This window comes from Hyla sarda, chromosome 3 (genome assembly GCF_029499605.1).
Source record: "Hyla sarda isolate aHylSar1 chromosome 3, aHylSar1.hap1, whole genome shotgun sequence".
NCBI classification, from domain to species: Eukaryota; Metazoa; Chordata; class Amphibia; order Anura; family Hylidae; genus Hyla; species Hyla sarda.
In genome coordinates, this window is record NC_079191.1 from 381677213 (window position 1) to 381698465 (window position 21253).

At 39.6% G+C, this 21253-nt stretch overlaps 1 protein-coding gene across 1 annotated transcript in view; it reads left to right on the plus strand.

Moving 5' to 3' along the window:
* Positions 1–21253, plus strand: part of MACROD2 (mono-ADP ribosylhydrolase 2) — a 2467642-nt gene that overhangs the window by 2402870 nt on the left and 43519 nt on the right. The window contains exons 16-18 of the mRNA XM_056567894.1: positions 8586–8645; positions 12380–12442; positions 14489–14545. Coding sequence (XP_056423869.1) covers positions 8586–8645; positions 12380–12442; positions 14489–14545 — 180 coding nt within the window. The remainder of the gene's footprint in view (positions 1–8585; positions 8646–12379; positions 12443–14488; positions 14546–21253) is intronic.

Below are 21253 nucleotides of genomic sequence, written 5' to 3' on the forward strand. Positions count from 1 at the left end.
TTGGGATAAGAGGTCGAGATAGGAGGAGGGGATAGGAGGACGGGACAGGAGGACAGGACAGGAGGTCGGATAGGAGGTCTGGATAAGAGGACGGGATAGGAGGACTGGATAGGAGGTCGGGATAGGAGGTTGGGGTATGAGGAAGGGATATGGGATTGGGATTTGACAACAATATATGGGATGGGATATGAAGTCAAAAGCTTCCTCCTTTGTTAATGTTCCTCCCCAACAAGGATGAGGAAGGAAAAAACAAGGAAACGCCGGGTACTCAGCTAGTATATGTATATATATATATATATATATATATATATATATATATATAAATAATGTGAAGAGCAGCACAACCACGGCAAAAAGATCTTTGCAGCAGTAGCCGGGTGCAGGCAACTAGTTGGTCCAGGTCACAGACCCAAAATACCGGATAAAGCAGATAGTCGCAGCACTCCAAAAGTGTGAAAAGATCAGCTCTTGTTTTTGTATGGAATAAAAGCCACCTGATTTTTTCACACTTTTGGAGTGCTGCGACTATCTGCCTTATCCTATCTATATACTGTATATATAAAATTCAAAGTGTGTATGTTCCACAAAAACTTCCAAATGGCTAAAGATATTAACATGAAACTTGGCACACATGTTATTTATGTGTCAACAACACACATAGGATAGGTGATTTAACCCTTACTCACCTACATTTGCCAGGGGCGGGGTTTATGTTTAAAGTCCCATACAACTCTATGGGAAATATATGTTACTGCATAACTTCCAAACGGCTGGAGATATTTCGATATTACTTGGTCACATGTTACTTATATGTCCACTTAAAATATAGGATGGTTAATTTAACCCTTAACTACCCCCATTTGTGAGGGTCAGGGTTTTTGTTTAAAGTCCCATGCAAATCAATGGGAAATGTATGTTTCCACATAACTTCCGCACGGCTGGAGATATTTCAATACCTGGTACACACATTACGGGTCGGGATGGGAGGTCGGGATGGGAGGTCGGGATAGGAGGTCAAGATAGGAGGACGGGCTAGGAGGACGGGCTAGGAGGACGGGCTAGGAGGACGGGCTAGGAGGATGGGCTAGGAGGTCTGGATAGGAGGTCGAGATATGAGGACGGGAAAGGAGGTCGAGGTATGAGGACGGGAAAGGAGGTCAGGATAGGAGGACGGGATAGGAGGTGGGGATAGGAGGTGGGGATAGGAGGTTGAGATAGGAGGATGGGATAGGAGGTCGAGATAGGAGGACGGGATAGGAGGTCAAGATAGGAGGTCGGCATAGGAGCTCGAGATTGGAGGTCGGGATAGGAGGTCGAGATAGAAGGACAGGATTGGAGGTCAGGATAGGAGGTTGAGATAGGAGGATGGGATAGGAGGTCGGGATATGGGGTTAGGATATGACAACAATATATGAGGACTGAATATGAATTCAAAAGCTTCCCCCTTTGTTTATTTTTCTCCCCAACAAAGATTAGGAAGGAAAAAATGGGCAACGCCGGGTATTCAGTTAGTATATATATAAAACTCAATGTGTGTATATGTGTGTGTATGTTCCAGCATCACGTCCAAACGGCTAAAGATATGAACATGAAACTTGGCACACATTACTTATATGTCAACAACAAACATAGGATAGGTGATAGGAGTACGGGATATGAGGATGAGATATGAGGACGGATAGGAGGTCATGATAGGAAGTCGAGATAGGAGGTCGGGATAGGCGAACGGGCTAGAAGGACGGGATATAGGAGGTCGAGATAGGAGGACGGGATATGAGGACAGGATAGGAGGTCGGGATGGGAGGTCGAGATAGGAGGATGGGGTAGGAGGTTGGGATAGGAGGTCGGGATATGAAGACAGGATAGGAGGTCGAAATAGGAGGTGGAGACAGGAGGATGGGACAGGAGTTTGGGATAGGAGGTCGGGAAATGAGGACGGGATATGGGGTTGGGATATGACAACAATATATGAGGACGGGATATGAAGTCAAAAGCTTCCTGTTGATTTTCCTCCACAACAAGGATTAGGAAGGTAAAAACGGGCAACGTCGGGTACTTAACTAATATATATATATATATATATATATATATATATATATATATATATATATTTAAAGATTATGCATTGGTTTTCCAGAATAATTTTTACTCTACTAGTCATGAAGAATAACGCTAGTGAGAACACAATGCCAGACGGCTGCATTCACACTACATTCGGAGCGTACGACTGCCGGATCTGGCTGAGGGAGGGGAAAACCGTGCACTCCCGTACCCAACCTGGACCATCGCCGAACTCCATTTACTTTAATGAGCCGACCGGAGTCAAACAGTGACTCTGGTCAGCTCATTTCTGGCCCGTATATGGTTTTCTGACCGGACCTAAAACCATAGTTTTCTGCAGTTTTAGGTCCGGTCACAAAACTGGATATGGGCCAGAAAAGTTACTGTTTGTCGTTTGACTCCAGTCGGCTCATTGAAGTAAATGGAATTCGGCGCCGGTCTGATATATATGCCCAGTCCAATATATTATGTGTGACACCACCATAAGGAATATTTGGTTGCATCACAGTTTAGAAGTGTGAATAAATGGCTGATATGAGCAGTGAGGGAGAAATAATAATTTTAAAAATTATTTGGCCAACACCTCTTCGTCTGCCGAGACAGCCGACAGAGGGCAAATTATATTTTTTATTTTATTTGTGTTTTTAAAAAAAAAAATTCCTCCCTATAACATCTAGTGAGTTCTGATCCATATGATTATTTTATTGGTCCTCAGTATCATACATGCCCCCTCAAACTTATAAGCACAGTGTGAAGGACTCCTACACTGTCACATTGTCAGCATGTGACAGGGAAAGTCTCTGTATGCTATATGGCTTTCATTTTAAAAACAATGGGGGATATTAATGAAAAGTGGGGTAGGTGAACGTCTTTTTACTTAACTAATTCATGTTGTGGGAACTGTGCACCTGTACCAAATTTATCACGTTGCAGGGCATGTGTTAAATCATATTTCTTGCATCAGTACCCAACTTTGTGTGCTGTTTTCTCTGCGACTTTTTAGCCTGTGCAACAATTATTTGACTTTTTAAATAATGCTGTCCACAGTTTGTAAGCTCTTTTTTTATTTGGTGATGATTAGCACTCTTTTTGGTGGGTTGCTGCCAAGTATGCGACTTTAAAAAAAAAGTTGCAGTTTCATAAATCCCTCAAAAAATCAACCAAAAACAAGTCTACCACAGCAACAATCCTAAACACCGGTAAATGAAAAGTCGCAGAAAAAGTCGCCAAAAAACACACTGCGACAAAATATCGCAACAAATTTACCAAAGAAAACTAGAGTAAAATGTTTCATAAATACCCCCCAATGTATTGGGTGTACAGACAGATTCAGTGAGTGCCATATTGAGCAGAAGGATTTAAAGGGGTACTCCTCTGCCCCAGCATTCGGAACATTTTGTTCCGAATGCTGGGGGTGGGCTACGGGGGTCGTGACGCCACAACCCCCTCCCATAGACTTGCATTGAGGGGGCGTGGTGTGATGCCCGCACACAGCGTTCTGAACAAAATGTTCAATGTGGCAGCGGAGTACCCCTTTAAGTTATAAAATGTTTTATTAATAAAGGGACTAAACACATATATACATATACATCCAAAGAAACAGAAGCGGCACTCCAAATTGCGTGATATCGTGGTTTTATTCACCCATCAAGTCAGCAGTGCTACGTTTCGGTCTGCACAATGAGACTTTTCTCAAGGGCTTGAGAAAGGTCTCATTGTGCAGACCGAATGTAGCACTGCTGACTTGATGGGTGAATTAAACCACAAAATCACACAATTTGGAGTGCCGCTTCTCTTTCTTTGGATGTACAAGTTATGGGACAGTGAGTCGTGTCCCCAGTAGCAGAGCACCCACTTGGACCTGGAGTCCTTATCACAGTGCCTTACCAGAAGTATTACATATATACATATTATGGAAAATTATTTTATTTACCTTTTTGACTTAGTGTTCTGGCTGCAATAATGTCCCATATGTATGTGAAAAGTTGCATAATGATACAAATAAGAAAAGGGGATTCTAAATAATACAATTGAATTAGAGGAGAAACTTGAGGCTCTTCAGCTTCTCCGCAAAATCTTTAACATGGCCCCAACTCAATGAAGTATTCATATAGTATAAAATATTGATAGTACTGGATTCCACACATGGACATAACTACAAAATGAATGTCCAGCACTAGGTGTTCAGATACAAATTCTTGGCTCTTTATTAGGATCAACAGGATAAAACAGACACGAAGAAACCTCTGATGCCTTTCATGCAACAATGCGCTTAGTGGTTTCTTGATACACACAACATGTTAAAATACTCTTAGAATAGAGTCACATTACACATTTAAAAGCGACAGCTGGAAAACATGGTCAGGATTCAGTATCAGTAATATAACATTCTCAAAGAACATACAATCACATGCATATATATTCCGTATGGTGGTACACAATTTCATAAGAAAAAAGTATATATAGAAAGTGCACATCATTTCAATATACAGTAATCAGGTCCAATCTTTGGTTCAAACCCTGTGGGTGGATAGTTTTAAGAGAAAATATCCAAAATATTTCTCTATTTAGCAGGTGTCTCCACCCCAGGGTTTTCTATTGATTTTTTTCTATGCCTTTTACACTAAGTGAGTTGGTATTGCCTTCATGAACCTCACGAAAAGGTTGCGTTAATGCTGAAACCCCTACTTTTACACCCTTCATGTCCGAGACATGCCTTCTAATGTGGACCTTCAATTGATTACTTGTGGATCCCACATATTGCATTCTGCATACTGTGCATGATGCCAGATATACCACATATTCTTTGTTGCAGTTTATGTAGCTTTTTATGGGATAGGTTACATACAATGTGAATTGATTAGCTTTCTCCATAAACCCACAGGTGATACATCTCGTGTGTCCACATCCTATGTTACCAATGTACTTCAACCACTGTATATTCTCTTGACCGGAGCTGCTTCTCCTTCTATTCATGCTAGGCGGGAGTACTGAACCTAAAGTCGGTCCTCTTCTAGGGACTATGTTCACACCCGGTGTGATAACTTTCCTCAATATCGCATCCACCTCTAACACTGGCAAATATTTGGAGATGATGCATTTTATAGATGCAAATTGTGCACTGTATGCTGTAACAAAAAGATGGTTTCCTACTTAATTTATTTGTATAATTTTTATGTGATTTTTTTTTGTCCTTTTAGCAGAGTATGTCTCTCTCTCTCTCTTTAACTTTTTGTATGGCACTATCCAAGTTATTTTTATTGTACCCCCTCTCTACTAATCTCCTATTAAGTTGTTCTGATTCCTGTATAAATGTTTCATTTTGTGTACAGTTTCTTCTTAACCTGCAAAGTTCCCCATATGGTATGTTTATAGTGATGTGTTCGGAGAGACATGAAGATGCTAATAATATGGAGTTGGTGGCTGTTTCCTTGCGATAGGGACCAAAAATAACTCTATTGTTGCTGAAGGATAAAGTGACGTCCAAAAAATGTATTTTCTCTGTATCCAAATGTGAAGTGAATTTCAAATTTAGATCATTATTATTAATGTAGTGCATAAATGCCTCAAACTGTTGCCTTGTACCCTTCCTTATTATGAGCAGGTCGTCTATGAAACGACCTATCCATTGGATGTACTCCAAAAAAGGATTATCTGAAGAAAAAATATACTGTGTTTCCCAAAATATCATAAAAATATTAGCCAACGATGGAGCTCCCCTGGTTTGAAGAAAGAATTTCTCCTCAAACATAAAAAAAATTATGATTTAACAAAAATTCCACCTTTAAAATGACATATTCCTTCAGACCAGGGGAGTAGGCACTGTAATTATTTAAGCAAAAAAAGAAGGCATCGATTCCCTTATTCCAGCGAATGGAAGCGTACAAGGCAATCACATCACAGGTGACCCACGCAAATTTGTAACTTCATTGTACATTTTCTAAGATAGCGATGGAATCACATGCATATATATTCCAAATGGTGGGACACAATTTAAAAAAAAAAAAAGTATTTATACAAAGTGCACATCATTTCAATATACAGTAATCAGGCCCAATCTTTGGTTCAAACCCTGTGGGTGGATCGTTTTAAGAGAAAACATACAAAATGTTTCTCTATTTAGCAGGTGTCTACTCATGTCTCCACCCCGGGGTTTTCTATAGATTTTTTCTGTGCCTTTTACTCTAAGTGAGTTGGTATTGCCTTCATGAACCTCATGAAAATGTTGCTTTAAAGCTGAAACCTCTACTTATGGACATAAGGATTTTTTTTTAGCCCAGCTTAGGCCCCAGTACATAGAAATACTCCCTACAGTTATGTCCCTGAACCGAAAATATAAAAGGATCACAAAACATGAATTGGATATTATTGTAATCAGTTGTCTTACACTGTGGAATGTTACAACCAGATGCTTCATTCAGGATAAAGTTCAGATACCTTACAACTGTAAGGTTTCCACTTTTTTTTACACCTAAAAAAAGGCCAGCAAAAACACCAGAAAAACTGTCACAGCTTTTTTCTACATTTTGGCAGTTTTTCTGGCGTTTATGCCTTTGAGCGAAAATTGCATTTTTGGCCCATTTTTTTTTTCTTCTAAATTTGTTGGTTACAAAAAACAAAACAAAAACAAAACCATGCAGTAGGGATTGAAAAATATGTACCCGACAGAGGGAACTAAAAATGTAGCCAACAATAATAAAAATCTAGAAAGGGGACATTTAAATGTAAAAATAATATATTTTTGATAATACATGTTATCATTTTTATTAGTAATGTATTTTAATAATGTGTATGTGTTTTTAACTTTTTTCTTATTTTTAACATTTTTTTGGTAGTACTACTCCCAGCATTGAACACACTGTAATAATAGACAGATTGCCCTATACAGCACTCGCATCTCTGCTCTGATCTCCGGGCCGGCCAGTGACGTGAATAGAATTCATATTTTCCACCAAGAGTGGGGATTGGCAAGATGTTATATAAATATTCACATCACTGGCCGCCCGGAGTACAGAGCAGAGATGCAGAGCGCAGGAAGAAGCCGATCCGCATCTCAGGGATGAAGGATAAAGGACCATCACAGTGGGTGTCAGGAGTGACACCCGCTGTGATCTGTCCTTAACTCAGCTCCATGCTGGGAGCTGTAGTATCTGCATTAATAGACAGATCGCAGCAAATGGCACTTCTGACTTCTGACAGCCGAATGTGCTCCGTGTTGGGAGCAGTAGTAACTGCAGTTAAGGAAAGATAACAGCGGGTGACACCTGCTGTGATCCTCCTGTATAATGTATAGAGGCGGGCAGCCGGTCACTCTTCTATGCTCACCTGCACTGACGTATATATAAACATATTCAGATTTCCCACAGAGAGTTGTGATTGGCTGGAACCAACTGGCCAATCACAGCTCTTTGTGGGAAATATGAATAGGTGTATATATACGGCAGTTCAGGGTACCATTGAAGAGCGTCCGCCCTCATTTATACATTATACAGAAGGATCGCAATGGGTGTCAGAAGTGACACCCGGGGCGATCTGTAAATTAGTACATGTACTACTACTGCCATCATGAAACAGTGTGTTCCACGTTGGGAGTAGTATTACTACCTAAAAAATGTAAGAAATAAAGAAAAAAGAGAAAAAATTTAAACACACTCACACTTTATTCAACACATTATTAAAATACATTATTAATAAAAAGTTTAACAAAATTAATTAAATCAAATATATTATTTTTACATTTCAATGGCCCTTTTCTACATTTTTATTATTGTCAGCTACAGTTCCCTCCCCGCCCACATAAATTGATCCCTGTTTAAAAATGTGGCTATAAAAAAGATACATTTCGTTAAATTTATTTTTTTCCATCCCTACTGTATCTTTTTAATTATTATTTTTTTTAATGGTACGAAATTTTATTAAAAAAGGTATCTCCATCACTTTTTTGGATCGCTAAAGTCTAAAAAAGAATAAAAACCGCTGGCAAAAACACCAAAGTAAAAACCCACATGGCGTTTTTCTTGGCGTTTTTTCACTCTTATAGATTTCAATTGGAGGAAAACACCAAGATTTTCCTTAAAAAAACAAAACAAAGTCTCAACAAGAGGTAATTTTTGAAAAACTGCCAAGGAGCCAAAAATAGCTGGAAACGCCAAGAGGATAAAAAAAATGCCAAACTTAAAAAACACCAAGTGGATATGGCATTTTGCAGTTCCCTATTGACTTGCAGCTAACATCTGGCCGCATCGTTTTTTCACAAAAACAAACCCCATGCGTTTTGGAAAGATGACTTACAGATAACAGTAAATCAGTTTGACCATTAAGTGCCTCCGGTGAGAGAGGTCTAAGGAAACTAGACCTCATGCACTGCCAATGACACAGCCTTACTTATTAGAGTTATATTAAAATATGTTTTGAAATGTTAGATTTTGGTAAAAAAAATAAAAATAAAAATAAAGAAATATATATATATATATATATATATATATATATATATATATATATACGGATCTTGTTTTTGCTCCTAGGACAAAATGAAAGCCCATTACACACTAACGCGGACGTGGACATGGCAGAAGCATCTCAAGGTAAAAAATATATCTACTTCATCAAGTACGTGTATAGTTATTTTTGGCATACATATGGAGATGGCATTGAATACCTTGTTATCATAACGTCCTAATAGAACCGTGCATGCTTTCAGTATAATGAGAGTACCTGCCATCTGAACACTGATGTATCCTGCAAGCGTTGACTGTGAAGTATATGTTTATCTTTCAATGTGCTAAAGGCTGACGACTGGCAAATCAAATAGTTACTGATTTGAATTGGGATTCGGATTGTGATTCAAAATATAGGTTTGATATTAAAAATACATAATTAAAGCTGTATTCCCATCTCAGACATTTATGATATATTCACAGGATATATCATAAATGTCTGGTAGATTATGTGGGTCCCACCTGTTACCGCACCCATCTCCAAAATGGCAATTTTATCTAGACAGGAATTGAATAGAGAAGTGACCAAGATTTTGGATCCAGCAAAGCTCAATGGGGGAGATTTATCAAGGGATTTAGTAGAATTTTTTTTGCCTAAATTTGTTGCAAAATTATCGCATGTGCGACTACGCAAATTTTCATGCAAATTTTTGCTTGTGCAGTGGCTTGAGCAAAAAATCAAGAACTTGCGTACGTAGGCAAAAAGTGATTTTTGACTTGCAGTGGTCAGAGATTTATCAAGTGCAAAAGTCGCAAAAAAGTTGCATCGCATAAAAAAAGCTACTATATTTACTCCAGCTCAGATATGGAGTAGAAAAAGCAACTAAAAAAAGGAATACATAAGCAAACATTGATAGATGTCCCCCAATGTGTTTTGCTGTTTCCATATCTCCTAGAGAAGTGTTAGGGGGTTACAGGAATAGAAGATCACTGGAGAAAATTTTTATTTAACAAAAGAGTCTCATAACAGGCTCAAAATCCAAATGTTCCTGATAAAGGAAAGCAATGACTTTATGTGATGGGTTAATATACCCAGTTGACATGTTTAGAGTAACAGATCACCTGTACTTACAATCTGTAGTATGAGGATGTCGGAGTAGACTGCATTTTACAGTTTTTACTTGAGTATTCAGTATTTTACTATTGACATTAGTGGTATGTATCCATTACTCCTCCATTTAATGCAAACATACTATTACTTGTACTATATGCTGTTTATGACATTATAATACAGTTGGATTGTGTATAGAAAATTATTGTGTGTTACTGACAGGAGCTCTCAGAAACGCTATTATCTAACCTGATGGAAAATCTGCTTGAGATGAGATAATCCCTGCATATTGTCATAGAAGTTCTAATGGTTGTCCACAGGGCATTGACAAGGAATGATGGTGCCCTTGGCAGATACAACACATGGCACCACCTCCCCCACCTCCAAGACAACATAGCTATTACACAACTGAACCACCAGCACTTCCACTGTATAAAACATGATGGGGGACATTTATCAAAACCTGTGCAAAGGAAAAGTTGCCCATAGCAACCAATCAGATTGCTTCTTTCATTTTGCAGAGGCCTTGTTGAAAATTAAAGAAGCAAGCTGATTGGTTGCTATGGGCAACTTTTCCTCTACACAGGTTTTGATAAATCTCCCCCGATATACCAAGATTAACTTTGCCAATAATTCCACGTTATAAGGACCAACTAATACTGCCACACCATGACCACATATCATCACCACATAGTAATTGAATAATGCCACTAGACTGTTACTAAAGATAATAACCTATACAAAAGTTCCTCCATACTGTGGCCAATAGAGAAGTAGAAACTAGCTCTCCACAGGCTCTGCGGACCATTTAAGTGATTATAGTACAGCTTTATCTAGTAACTCACAGGGGGCTCTTCCCTGATCAGTCATTCTCTTTCCTTTTTTTCTCAATCCGCCCCAGAGCACCATGAAGACTTCTACCATCCAAGACTTACAGTTGTTATTACCATGGTTGTTATTATTTTTTTAAATATTTTTTTTTGTTTAATGTTATAGCAAATTTAGTTCCAGGGTGCCGTACATATTATAAGTGTTAAAATACATGACACAAACACAAATACATTGAATGTGATAAAGAGTAAATAGTAGACTGATATAGAGGGAGAAAGGGAATATAATCTCCCTTTTGAGGGTGTCAAGATACTGTTATGTTGGGATATCCTAGTGCATCGGAGATCAATATAATGCCAGTAAGTGAGGACTTTGAGGATGTTAAATGTAGGTTAGGAGAACTTGCCTCAACTTTATGATTTCAGAAAAATATCGGAACATGCCAGGGTTTGAGATGAGGCTGCATATCCTAAGAATGTGTCTAACAAACATCTTAGGCTTCACCTTTTTTTCCTCCCATAGTGCTCCAAATGGTAATAATGACATTCTTGGTAAGTAGGTGCCCCCGGGTAAACATTTGGCCACAGTATGAAGATAAATGCCCTGCAGTAGGTCCCCCAGTTGATGACCTCAATAAACAGTCACCCCATGTAGGTAAATTAGTGCAACCTGTAGATAGATAGGTGCCATCAATAATCGATTGAGACCAAATAGGTAGATAGGTGCTCCCAGTATTCAGTTGCCCTAGTAGGTAGATAGTTGCTGCCAGTGTAGACAGGTTTTGCCCATAAGTAAAAAAAAAAAAAAAAAAGGAACAACTACACAGAGAGGGACTTCTCCTGATGCAGGTGCATGCACAGTGAGTGAGCAAGAGTATTTTGCTGCTCCTGGCTTCTCATGGGTCACATGTCCAAGGCAGCCTGTGGCCTACAGAGTGGGGGAAGGAGTCAGCAGCCTTTATCTGCAAGCACATCCTAAGGGAGTGTTTGCAGCTAAAAGCAGCAAACACTGCTCATGGGGTGCATTAATAGGGGCATATATGCCAATGACAAGGAAATAATTCTACTGCTGTACAAATCCCTTGTCAGACCACACATAGAATACTGTGTACAGTACTGGGAACCAGTGTACAAGAAAGATATAGTGGAGCTGGAGAGGGTTCAAAGACGGGCAACCAGAGTTATACGGGGAATGGGAGGACTACAGTAACTGAAAAGATTATCAGAATTAGCGTTATTTAGTTTAGAAAAAAAGAAGGCTTAAGGGTGACCTAATAACTATGAATAAATATATCAGGGGCAGTACAGAGATCTCTCCCATGATCTATTTATACCCAGGACTGTATCTATAACTACGTCTAGAGGAAAGAAGGTTTCTACACCAGCACATGTGGGGGTTCTTTACTGTAAGAGCAGTGAGACTGTGGAATTCTCTGCCACAGGAGGTGGTCATGATGAACTCTGTAAAAGAATTTAAAAGGGGTCTGGATGCATTTTGGGAGAATAATAACATTACAGCTTATGTATTCTAGATCTATATCAACTCAGCAGGGACTCATTAGGGTTATAGGTTGAACTTGATGGACTCTTGTCTTTTTTTTCCGACCTTATGAACTATGTTACTATGTTACTTACGAGCCGAGGGATCCAGAGACAAGTGCCCCAGATTCTCAAGGTTAACAGTTGCATTCGCTCCCAGGGCAGGTGATTGGAGGTATCCCACTCGTGTCTAAACCTTGTCTAAACCTTGTTTTGGCCCCTGGTTGCCAACCCAACAAAGTTTATGAGCAAATAGATATCTCATCAAACGTTGGTTTCAGCCAGACATTTCACTGGGCATTGACAACATTAGTTCATATGACCTGGTTATCATATAATATGTAACAAAAGCCAAATGCCAAGACAGTAAGTTTAAATATTATATAATTTCACTTTAACAGACCAAGAAGTTTCCATGGATAAAGAAAACAGAAATGCAGATGAAATGAACATTGAACCACAAGGTATTATACATTAAAATATATATTAGAATATATGTTTGGCTGGGTGACTTAGTCTAAACACTGATTTATACTCCTGAGTTAACTGGTGTAAATGTTAAAACTTAATTCTTAAAAGAGTTAATACTAATGGTTAATTAATAAATAAATAATAAATAAATAAAAAATAAAATATTAATTAATTAACAAAATGGTTAATACTAACACATTCAATATTTGTAATTTATTATCTGTCTTTAGGATTGGCCACCAGTATGGAATGGATGGGGTTTGATTCTCATATTAAATGTCTGAGGAAATGGTGGCACTCCGGTGACCACTGTGTTCCTTCCTCATTTTAAGACTGGGTTCACATGAAAACGTTTCCGAGTGTAAGCTCAGAATTGATTCCGTTGCATGTTTCTGGCCAGTGAGTTGGTTGTGGGTTTTTGTGTGGAATTTTGGGTGTTTCTCACAGAATGCAGAGGAGATCTCTCAGAAGATCCATCAATTTTCTTTGCAGAAAGACCAAAATTCTGCTCAGAAACCCAGAACCAAATCACCGGCCAGGAACACGTGACAAAATTAATTCTCAGAAATGTTCTTCTGTGAACCCAGCCTTAGTGTTTTATATTGCACAACACCATCACATACATAGCAGTTGTGTATGGTATTACAGCTTACTCCTGTCATGCATATGAAACACTGCACTTTGTCTATATCTGCTCTTTGTCTATGTGAGTGGGACAGCCCCATAGACTTACATTATAAGACCGTCTCGTCACATGGTTTGGAGCCAGGAGAGAAAGTTCTAGCACGCACTTCTCCCGGCTCTATCAAGCGCTTGGTTTGGTCGGGGCACTCAGACCCCGACCGATAAAAACTTTTTTCTATGACATACAATTTTTTTTTTTTAAACAACAGTGCCGATTTACATACCAGATAAACCCTTTAAAGGGCTTGATGATATTACAACCCGTCGTCTATACTCTATTACAGCTTTTCCCAACCAGTATGCTTCCAGACGTTGCTTTGTAGTTTTGCAGTCACTGGAGGCACACTGGTTGGGAAACACTGCTGTATTAGGACATAGGGCAGTGTGCGTTTACTCTTGTGCATTGACTCTTGCTCAAGAGTCAATGCACAGTGGGAGTTGGCTGATCTCCAGGTGAGCCTATCAACTTTTCCAGTGGGCCGTAAACATGAGATCTGAAAGGCCTTTATAAAAGAGCTGAGATTTATGTAAGTTATGTCTATGATCTATGGCGAAAATTTACTTATCACTTATCCACAAGATAGGGTATAAGCAGTTGATCGTGGGGGGGTAACCCCACTCGGGCCCCCCTTTGATCACGGGACGAGATCACATGCTCAATAAGGAGCATGTGCTGCAGTTGACACATGCCCTGTTAATTTCTATGGGAGTGCCGAAAAGACCAGAGTACAGCTCTCGGGCATCATCAGCGCTCCCACAGAAATGAATGGAGCGTGTGCTGTCACTGAGAGTGTCAGGGTCCTGGCCTGGAGATCTCGGGGTGGGGGGAAGTGAGCAGACCTTCCACGATCAGCTGCTTATCCCCTAGGGGATAAGTAGATTTTTGCTGGAGTACTCCTTTAAGGCTCTTTAGCCAAAACGCACTAGACTGTTACCATGTTACCTGTACTGTTGCACTTGGTTTTTAATTGATGAGATAAAAGGCAAAGTGTTACACTATTTGCTGCCAAATGTCTTGTTCTTTTACTGTGGATATATTCAGTAGTTATGTACAATACATATTATACTGTCAGGAAGTAACGGTACAACCATTAGCAGGAAAAGGTTAAAAAGCCTTCCAAGAAAAACCGATACACTGAATTATATCTTGTATACTCTCTCTCTCCCTACAGGGATCTTTAAATCTTTGATCTCTGAACTGACTCCTCAGGCCTTGTACCAGGCATAACACAGTGTATCAGTTCTTCCAAAAGTTTTCCTTTAATATAAGATATTACATTAGTAATTGTATTTGTATCTGTATTATTGATTTGGAATTTCTCTTCTAAAATTATTTAAAACTTTTTTTTTTTTAGTTCAAAGCAGAGATATAACTAAGACCCTCTCTTCCTCCTTAGAAGATGAACCAAATGGTAATGTATAAAGGGCTTTTATTTACTGATTTGTATTTTCTAAGTTTGTCACCTCCACAGGATAAAATATAAAAAAAAAGGATTGATGAGGGTCTGACCTTCTTGGACCCTCAGTGATTGCAAAAATGGAGCCTCAAGGCTTCCATGTAAAGTGAACTACGGTCACGCTGACCCACTGCTGCTCTGGTCTATCTCTATAGGTCTACCGGAGATAGCTGAATGCTGTACTCAACTACTATATATGCAGAAGTCCCATACACAATAAATGCAGTAGCAATTGTCATGCATGAGTGGCACTCTATAGAGACTGGAGAATGCAAGATCCCCATTCTTAAGATATCTGAGGAGCTGTCATTAATTATGTCTGATCCAGTGAATAAGGAATATGTTTTGATGTTGGGATAGCCTCTTTATACTTAGGTGATATTTATATAGGTATTAAGCCTAGAGTCTATAGGATAGAATACATATTCTATAAAGTTTTATACCATTTCTGTAGTCACTCTTTATGCTATAGTAAGGTGCTACCACATGACAGCGAATTACAGGACTTCTAAGGCAAAACTATGGCATTACTACACCCGATGAAACATGACAGAGTTTTTGGCAAAACTCCATATACACCTATGAAGTTAAACTTCCGTACAAAATTCTCATACACACAGAGGCAAACTATTGACCCATTTGTTTCAATTGGTGTCTTTTTTTTTACTTGAACAGAGTCAGAATACCTTGAGGCCTAAATCCACTGGGAACAATTTATCTTTATGTATGTTGACAGCACATTCCAGATGCAATAGTTTGTATATGAAAGCTATGAAATATTATTGCATTTCCTTTCAACAAAAAATACGGCATAATGTGATCCCAGCCATCAAAATTTATAAGCAGCCATGACAAGGGCTGAAACATCTTCATAGTTTAGATGTATCTTGAATTCCAATGACTCCGAATTGTTCAATTTCCACAAATGTAATTTTTTATTTCCAATTAAATAGCAGGCAGACAAACATGGTTGACAAATATTCTGATATGAACTGCATCAACCTTTTAATAAACTTGCCGGGTCTAAGATGCACTTGACAGTACTTAATTGCAAAATTGTGTTAACTGTATTGACACCTCAATAATGGCCTGACAAGTTAATATGCAGTAGGTCACTTGCAAATATCACATCTAAATGTTTGCTTTCTCTTGTTTCTATTCCAAGCTCACATGGCGTATTGTGATTCCATACATCCTGCCGATCACGCCATATTGTGATTGCTTTGTCTTAGTTAAAGCTCTTGTATTAAATTTAGGTAAATGGTTTTGATATGCTTGAATTGCAGGCTCATTTGGTAGCACTATTACACTCTAATTGCAGTTTCCTTGTTCCCTATTTTATTGTCCTATTAACAAAGAATTAACAATTTGCTGCATGATGCAAAATTGCTGTGTTCTATAACACACCATCAGCCCCCGAATGGGCTCAGTTGCATTGTCCTAGTAGACGGATGAAAGCTGAATTTTTCAAAATTATATTCCATTATCACAATTAGGGAAGCACAATTTTACATTTAGCTCTGAGTAAACACATCTGCTTTTTGTTAGGGATAATAAATACTATTTTGAGATATAGCGTCACTTTTCAAAGAAAATATCATTTTGCTGTACTGTTTGTATGTGAGATGACAGCTGCTTGTTTCATGTATTTTCTAAATATTTTCTCTATTTAATTACTTGATATTACTCAGAGAATTTTAATGTTGCTTGTTTAAAAAGTGCATCCTTAAGAGCTATACAAAATGTAATGTGCTGTGTGTGTTAAAGGGAAATTTCCACCTCTGAAAACTATGTATCCATTAAACTCACAAAGCAAAAATAAGAAACTTCTAAATTGGCTTTAATTTTCTGTAATGCCCCATTCACTTGGTGTCACTGCTGCCTCCTCTCTTCTGTTTATTGCTCATTGACAAGGGTTACGGCCACTACTGTGATTGTGCAGTGATACTCACACTTGTACATTCTCTTGGTTTTTCATAAGAGAATGGCCGGGATCTCTGCAGCATGCGCAGTAACTTCCGGACCTGCCATGACCACTTCTCTGTGGTCCCATGGGTTTCAATGTGCTAGTAGTGCGCAAGCCCTACAGCTGATCTATACATGCTGTAGTTCTGCAATGGGAGTATTCTTCACATGTAATTTATTAACCAACGTACTGCCCCCAATTGGGCTGGGCAGGCCTGTAGCAAGATAATCTATGCAAATGTTTTTGCCAAATGATCATGCACGTTGCCCCATTGTTTGGCACTTGACAATGGTATAAAACATCCGTAGGAAACAATCAGATCTAAGAAACTGACCCCTGTTAGCCCCTTCTGCATTCGTGACGTCACACCACTCGCCCTCCATTATTGTCTATGGGAGGGGGCGCGATGGCTAGTACATAGCCGTCACACCTCCTCCCATAGACGTGAATAAAGGGGCGTGACGGCTTGCATCGCCAGTCATTGGGAACAGAGTGGAGTTCGCTCTAGGCACCAAATTACAGGGGTGCCGCAGCGGAGATCGCAGGGCGAGACCCCCACGATCTAACATCTTACCCCTATCCTTTGGATAGGGGATAAGATTCTTCCAGCAGAGTACCCCCTTTAAATGTCAGCATCCTTGCAAGCACATTTGTTGCAGTCAGAGATCTGTCAGCAGCACACAGGTAAACATCTGCCCGCACTGTCTACTATACTCATTTACAAACTCTAGTAATTTTTCAGACTCAGCATCTGAAAACCAGGGGGGGGAAAAAGCAGCAATAGTCTAGTCCAGTAGAAAAGGACATGGAGTCAGAGCTGGGATTGCGCACTGTCAGATATAAAAACTTTTGATATGTTGTAAAGCATGCAAAACCAATAGGTTTTGCAATTGCTTTCATTAGAAAATTTTCAGTATTTCATGCAGAAAAAGCCAGTCAAACGACTGCCCACCCTGCCTTCTGGAATGCATTCAGTCCTTCTGTGAACACTGCTTCGTCCTGGACGTTTTGGAGGGGGGAGAGGCTGTACACACTGCAGACTCATGTGAAAGGAAGGGGGGGGGAGGGGCAGGAAGACTGCTGCCGGGCTCTTCTGCATTGCAGAAGAAAAAGTAAGTGTCCCTGCATGTATGTGTGTGTGGATATATGTGTATGTGTGTATATCAGTGTGTCTATCTAATGTGTATGTGTAAGAATATATGAAGCCAGTGTGTGTGTGTTTAATAAAGGGGTACTACAATCATATGCCTCCAATTATAAAGAGATTTATATATGATGTCCAGTCCTCAAGAGACAGTGAAAAAAGAGAAAGGAAAATGTGAGAGGTAAGAAAATTGCTGATTAAAATAATTGGAACAAAATTGGATTAATTGTTGGGTATAATTAGTAAAAAACCTGAATTATGGTTGGAAACCATGAAGTATGTTAGCAATATTAAATTTATTGAATTAAAAATAATATAATACACATCAGTGCAGGGCCCTTGCACGAGATGTGTTTGTAGTGCTAAAATATGCAAGATAATAAAATAAACAGTGATATAATAAAAGTATACTATCAGACACTTTTTGCTGAAAAGTCAAGTAGTGGGACTAAAGTCTATGGTGAGAAGTGGTATCCGTGCAGCAAATTAGTAGTAGTTCATTCAAGAATAGAATCAATGTGCCAGGTATATGAGAGATGTTTTACCAGGATACTGGAATGGCTATACAGAGTGGTACCTGCAGTCTGCAGAATGGAGAGAATACTCACGATCTGTGACAAGGTGTGCTGCGGCGAAGATGTCAGTTCAGAGCTGGCACGGAGTGGCGTCCGGCCTCGGGAAAGTATCTCCAGCGGTCCCAGTGGGGTACGGGTGGGCACGGACGTAGGAGTCCTGGATGGTGCGACCAGGTGCCTGGACTTCAGAGCACAGTGGTCCCTCAACATACGATGGTAATTCGTTCCAAACAAGCCATCGTTTGTCGAATCCATCGTTTGTTGAGGGATTAGTGCAATGTAAAAAAGTAAAGTCATACTCACCTGTCCCCGCCGCTCCGGACTGCGTCCCGCCGCTCCCGATGGTGTCCCCGCCGCTCCCGATGGTGTACGCGGGCCACCGCTGGGCTCTCCTGGTCTTCTCCGGTCCTCCGCTGTCTTCTACGGTCCTCCGCTGTCTTCCGCAAGGCCTTACTGGGCCTACGTAGCGATGTCATTACGTCACTGCATACGCCGTTCCTATTGGATGACGGGACGGCGTGCGCAGCTTCGTATTGACGTCACCGGAGAGGGCCGAGAAGACACCGGAGGACCAGCGCTGGACCTGAAGGGCACCCCGAAGCATCGTGGAGGGGTAAGTAATACTTACCACACCACACGGGGAACATGAAGCTGCTATCCGGCAGCAGCTTAAGCATTTTGCGCTGCCGGATAGCACTTAATGCAATTGCCCGACATAAAAAAGCATCATATGTCGATGCTGACATCGACAAGCAATGGCCCCTGAGAGGCCATCGTATGTCGATTTGATCATATATCGGGGCCATCGCATTAAGTACAGGGGGGTCACTGTATGCTGGCGTCCTCGTGTTGGATCGCGCGCGCGATCACGGTAGTGGTCCAAAGTTAGGGGAGCTGCTGCGCTGCAAAGTGCTGAACCATAGATGTATGGAATGTCCCAAAGGTGCTGATAGTGATAGTTTATATATAGTACACAAGGCTATACGCGTTTCAAGACCAAGGGTCTCATTCCTCAGTAGCCAAAATTAGTATCTAATTTTGGCTACTGAGGAATGAGACCCTTGGTCTTGAAGGGCCCTGCACTAATGTGTATTATATTATTTTTAATTCAATAAATTTAATATTGCTAACATACTTCCTGTTTCCAATCATAATTCGTGTTTTTTTACTAATTATACCCAACAATTAATCCAATTTTGTTCCAATTATTTTAATCAGCAATTTTCTTACCTCTCACATTTTCCTTTCTCTTTTTTCACTGTCTCTTGAGGACTGGACATCATATATAAATCTCTATATAATTTTCTACATGCATTTTAGGTCTGTGGGATACAGACCTACCCAGTTAACCTCGAGCCAGCTGGTGGAGTGAGCTACACAATCTCGATTGTATATGCCTCCAACTGTTGCAAAACTAAAACTCCCAGCATGCCTGCAGCCAAATGATGTGTGGTCATGCTTGGAGCTGTAGTTTTTAGAGATGAGCGAATTTACAGTAAATTTGATTCATCACGAACTTCTCAGCTCGGCGGTTGCTGATTTTTCCTGCATAAATTAGTTCAGCTTTCCAGTGCTCCGATGGGCTGAAAAAGTTGGATACAGTCCTAGGAAAGAGTCTCCTAGGACTGTATCCACCTTTTCCAGCCCACGGGAGCACCTGAAAACTGAACTAATTTATGCAGGAAAAGTCAGCAACCGCCGAGCCGAGAAGTTCGTGACAAATCGAATTTACTGTAAGTTCGCTTATCTCTAGTAGTTTTGCAACAGCTGGAGGCACCCTGATTGGGAAGCACTGGACTGAGGTGAGGGAGGGGGAGTGGTTATCACATTGAGTACCCACCCCCCTGCTTCTGGTGGAAAAAATTAAGGTATTTCAGAAATAAAGCTAATTTTGAGAGAAATGTAGGCCATAGACACAAATGTAGGCCATAGACACATATTTTGTTTTTTTTGAGTGATCTGACGGGTACGCTTTAACCTGTACTGTAAATAGGTTTTTCAATGAAGCAAAATTGGCAAAATCAAAGTGAGTGACGCGTACAGTAGAGTATTGAAATATACTTACTTTTTAGCCTGTAAAAGTGGAGGCAGATAGCACTGCTAATAATATTTCAAATTTGCTTAATTTTTATTTTATTTTAGATAGATCAGAAAAATTATAAATAGTTGTATGCAAAGATAATAAAAACATGTTCTTTCTTCACATTTCTATGGGGAAAGCCATTTAGCTTGAGCTGTTTTTTACAGGATTTAGCTATGTGCCTATTGTGTATGGCCTGATCCTGTCTTATCTACACACTGGTTTCATCTTTCACTGTACTCCTGTCTCTGTTGATAAGGAGGACACTGCTGGAAAGGAGTCTCTAAAGAACAGGTAGAGTCAGCTAAGTTTTAGGCTTAGTGGTCAGAGTGGAAAATGTAATATTTCAGGTTTATTATTAATGGAAAATTGGAGGGAAAAACACAAAGAATTCTTTGAAAAATGTTTAAAATAAATCTTTATTAACCCCTTAAGGACACAGAGTTTTCTTTTCTTCCATTTTTCCGCCTTACCTTCTAAAAATCGTAACATTATCAATTTTCCACCTATAGACCCATATAAAGGCTTGTTTTTTGTGCCACCAATTGTACTTTGTAATGACATCAATAATTTCATTACAAAATCTATGACAAAACAAAAAAATAATTATTTGTGGGGCAAAATAGAAAAAAATGCAATTTTGTAACTTTTGGGGGCTTTCGATTCTACACAGTGCTTTTTTCAGTAAAAATGACACATTTGCACCTATTTACTAAGAGTGTTGTGTAGGTTTCTTTGTGGGTTTTAATTCCCTATAATTTATTTTCCACGGTATTTACTAAGGTTTCCCTACATTTTCCACTTTCCCTATATTTTGCATCTTTTTGCACATGTTCTGATCTGTCTGGTTTTTCTCAGCTGAAATCCACCACATTTTATGTGGAAACCTTAGTAAATA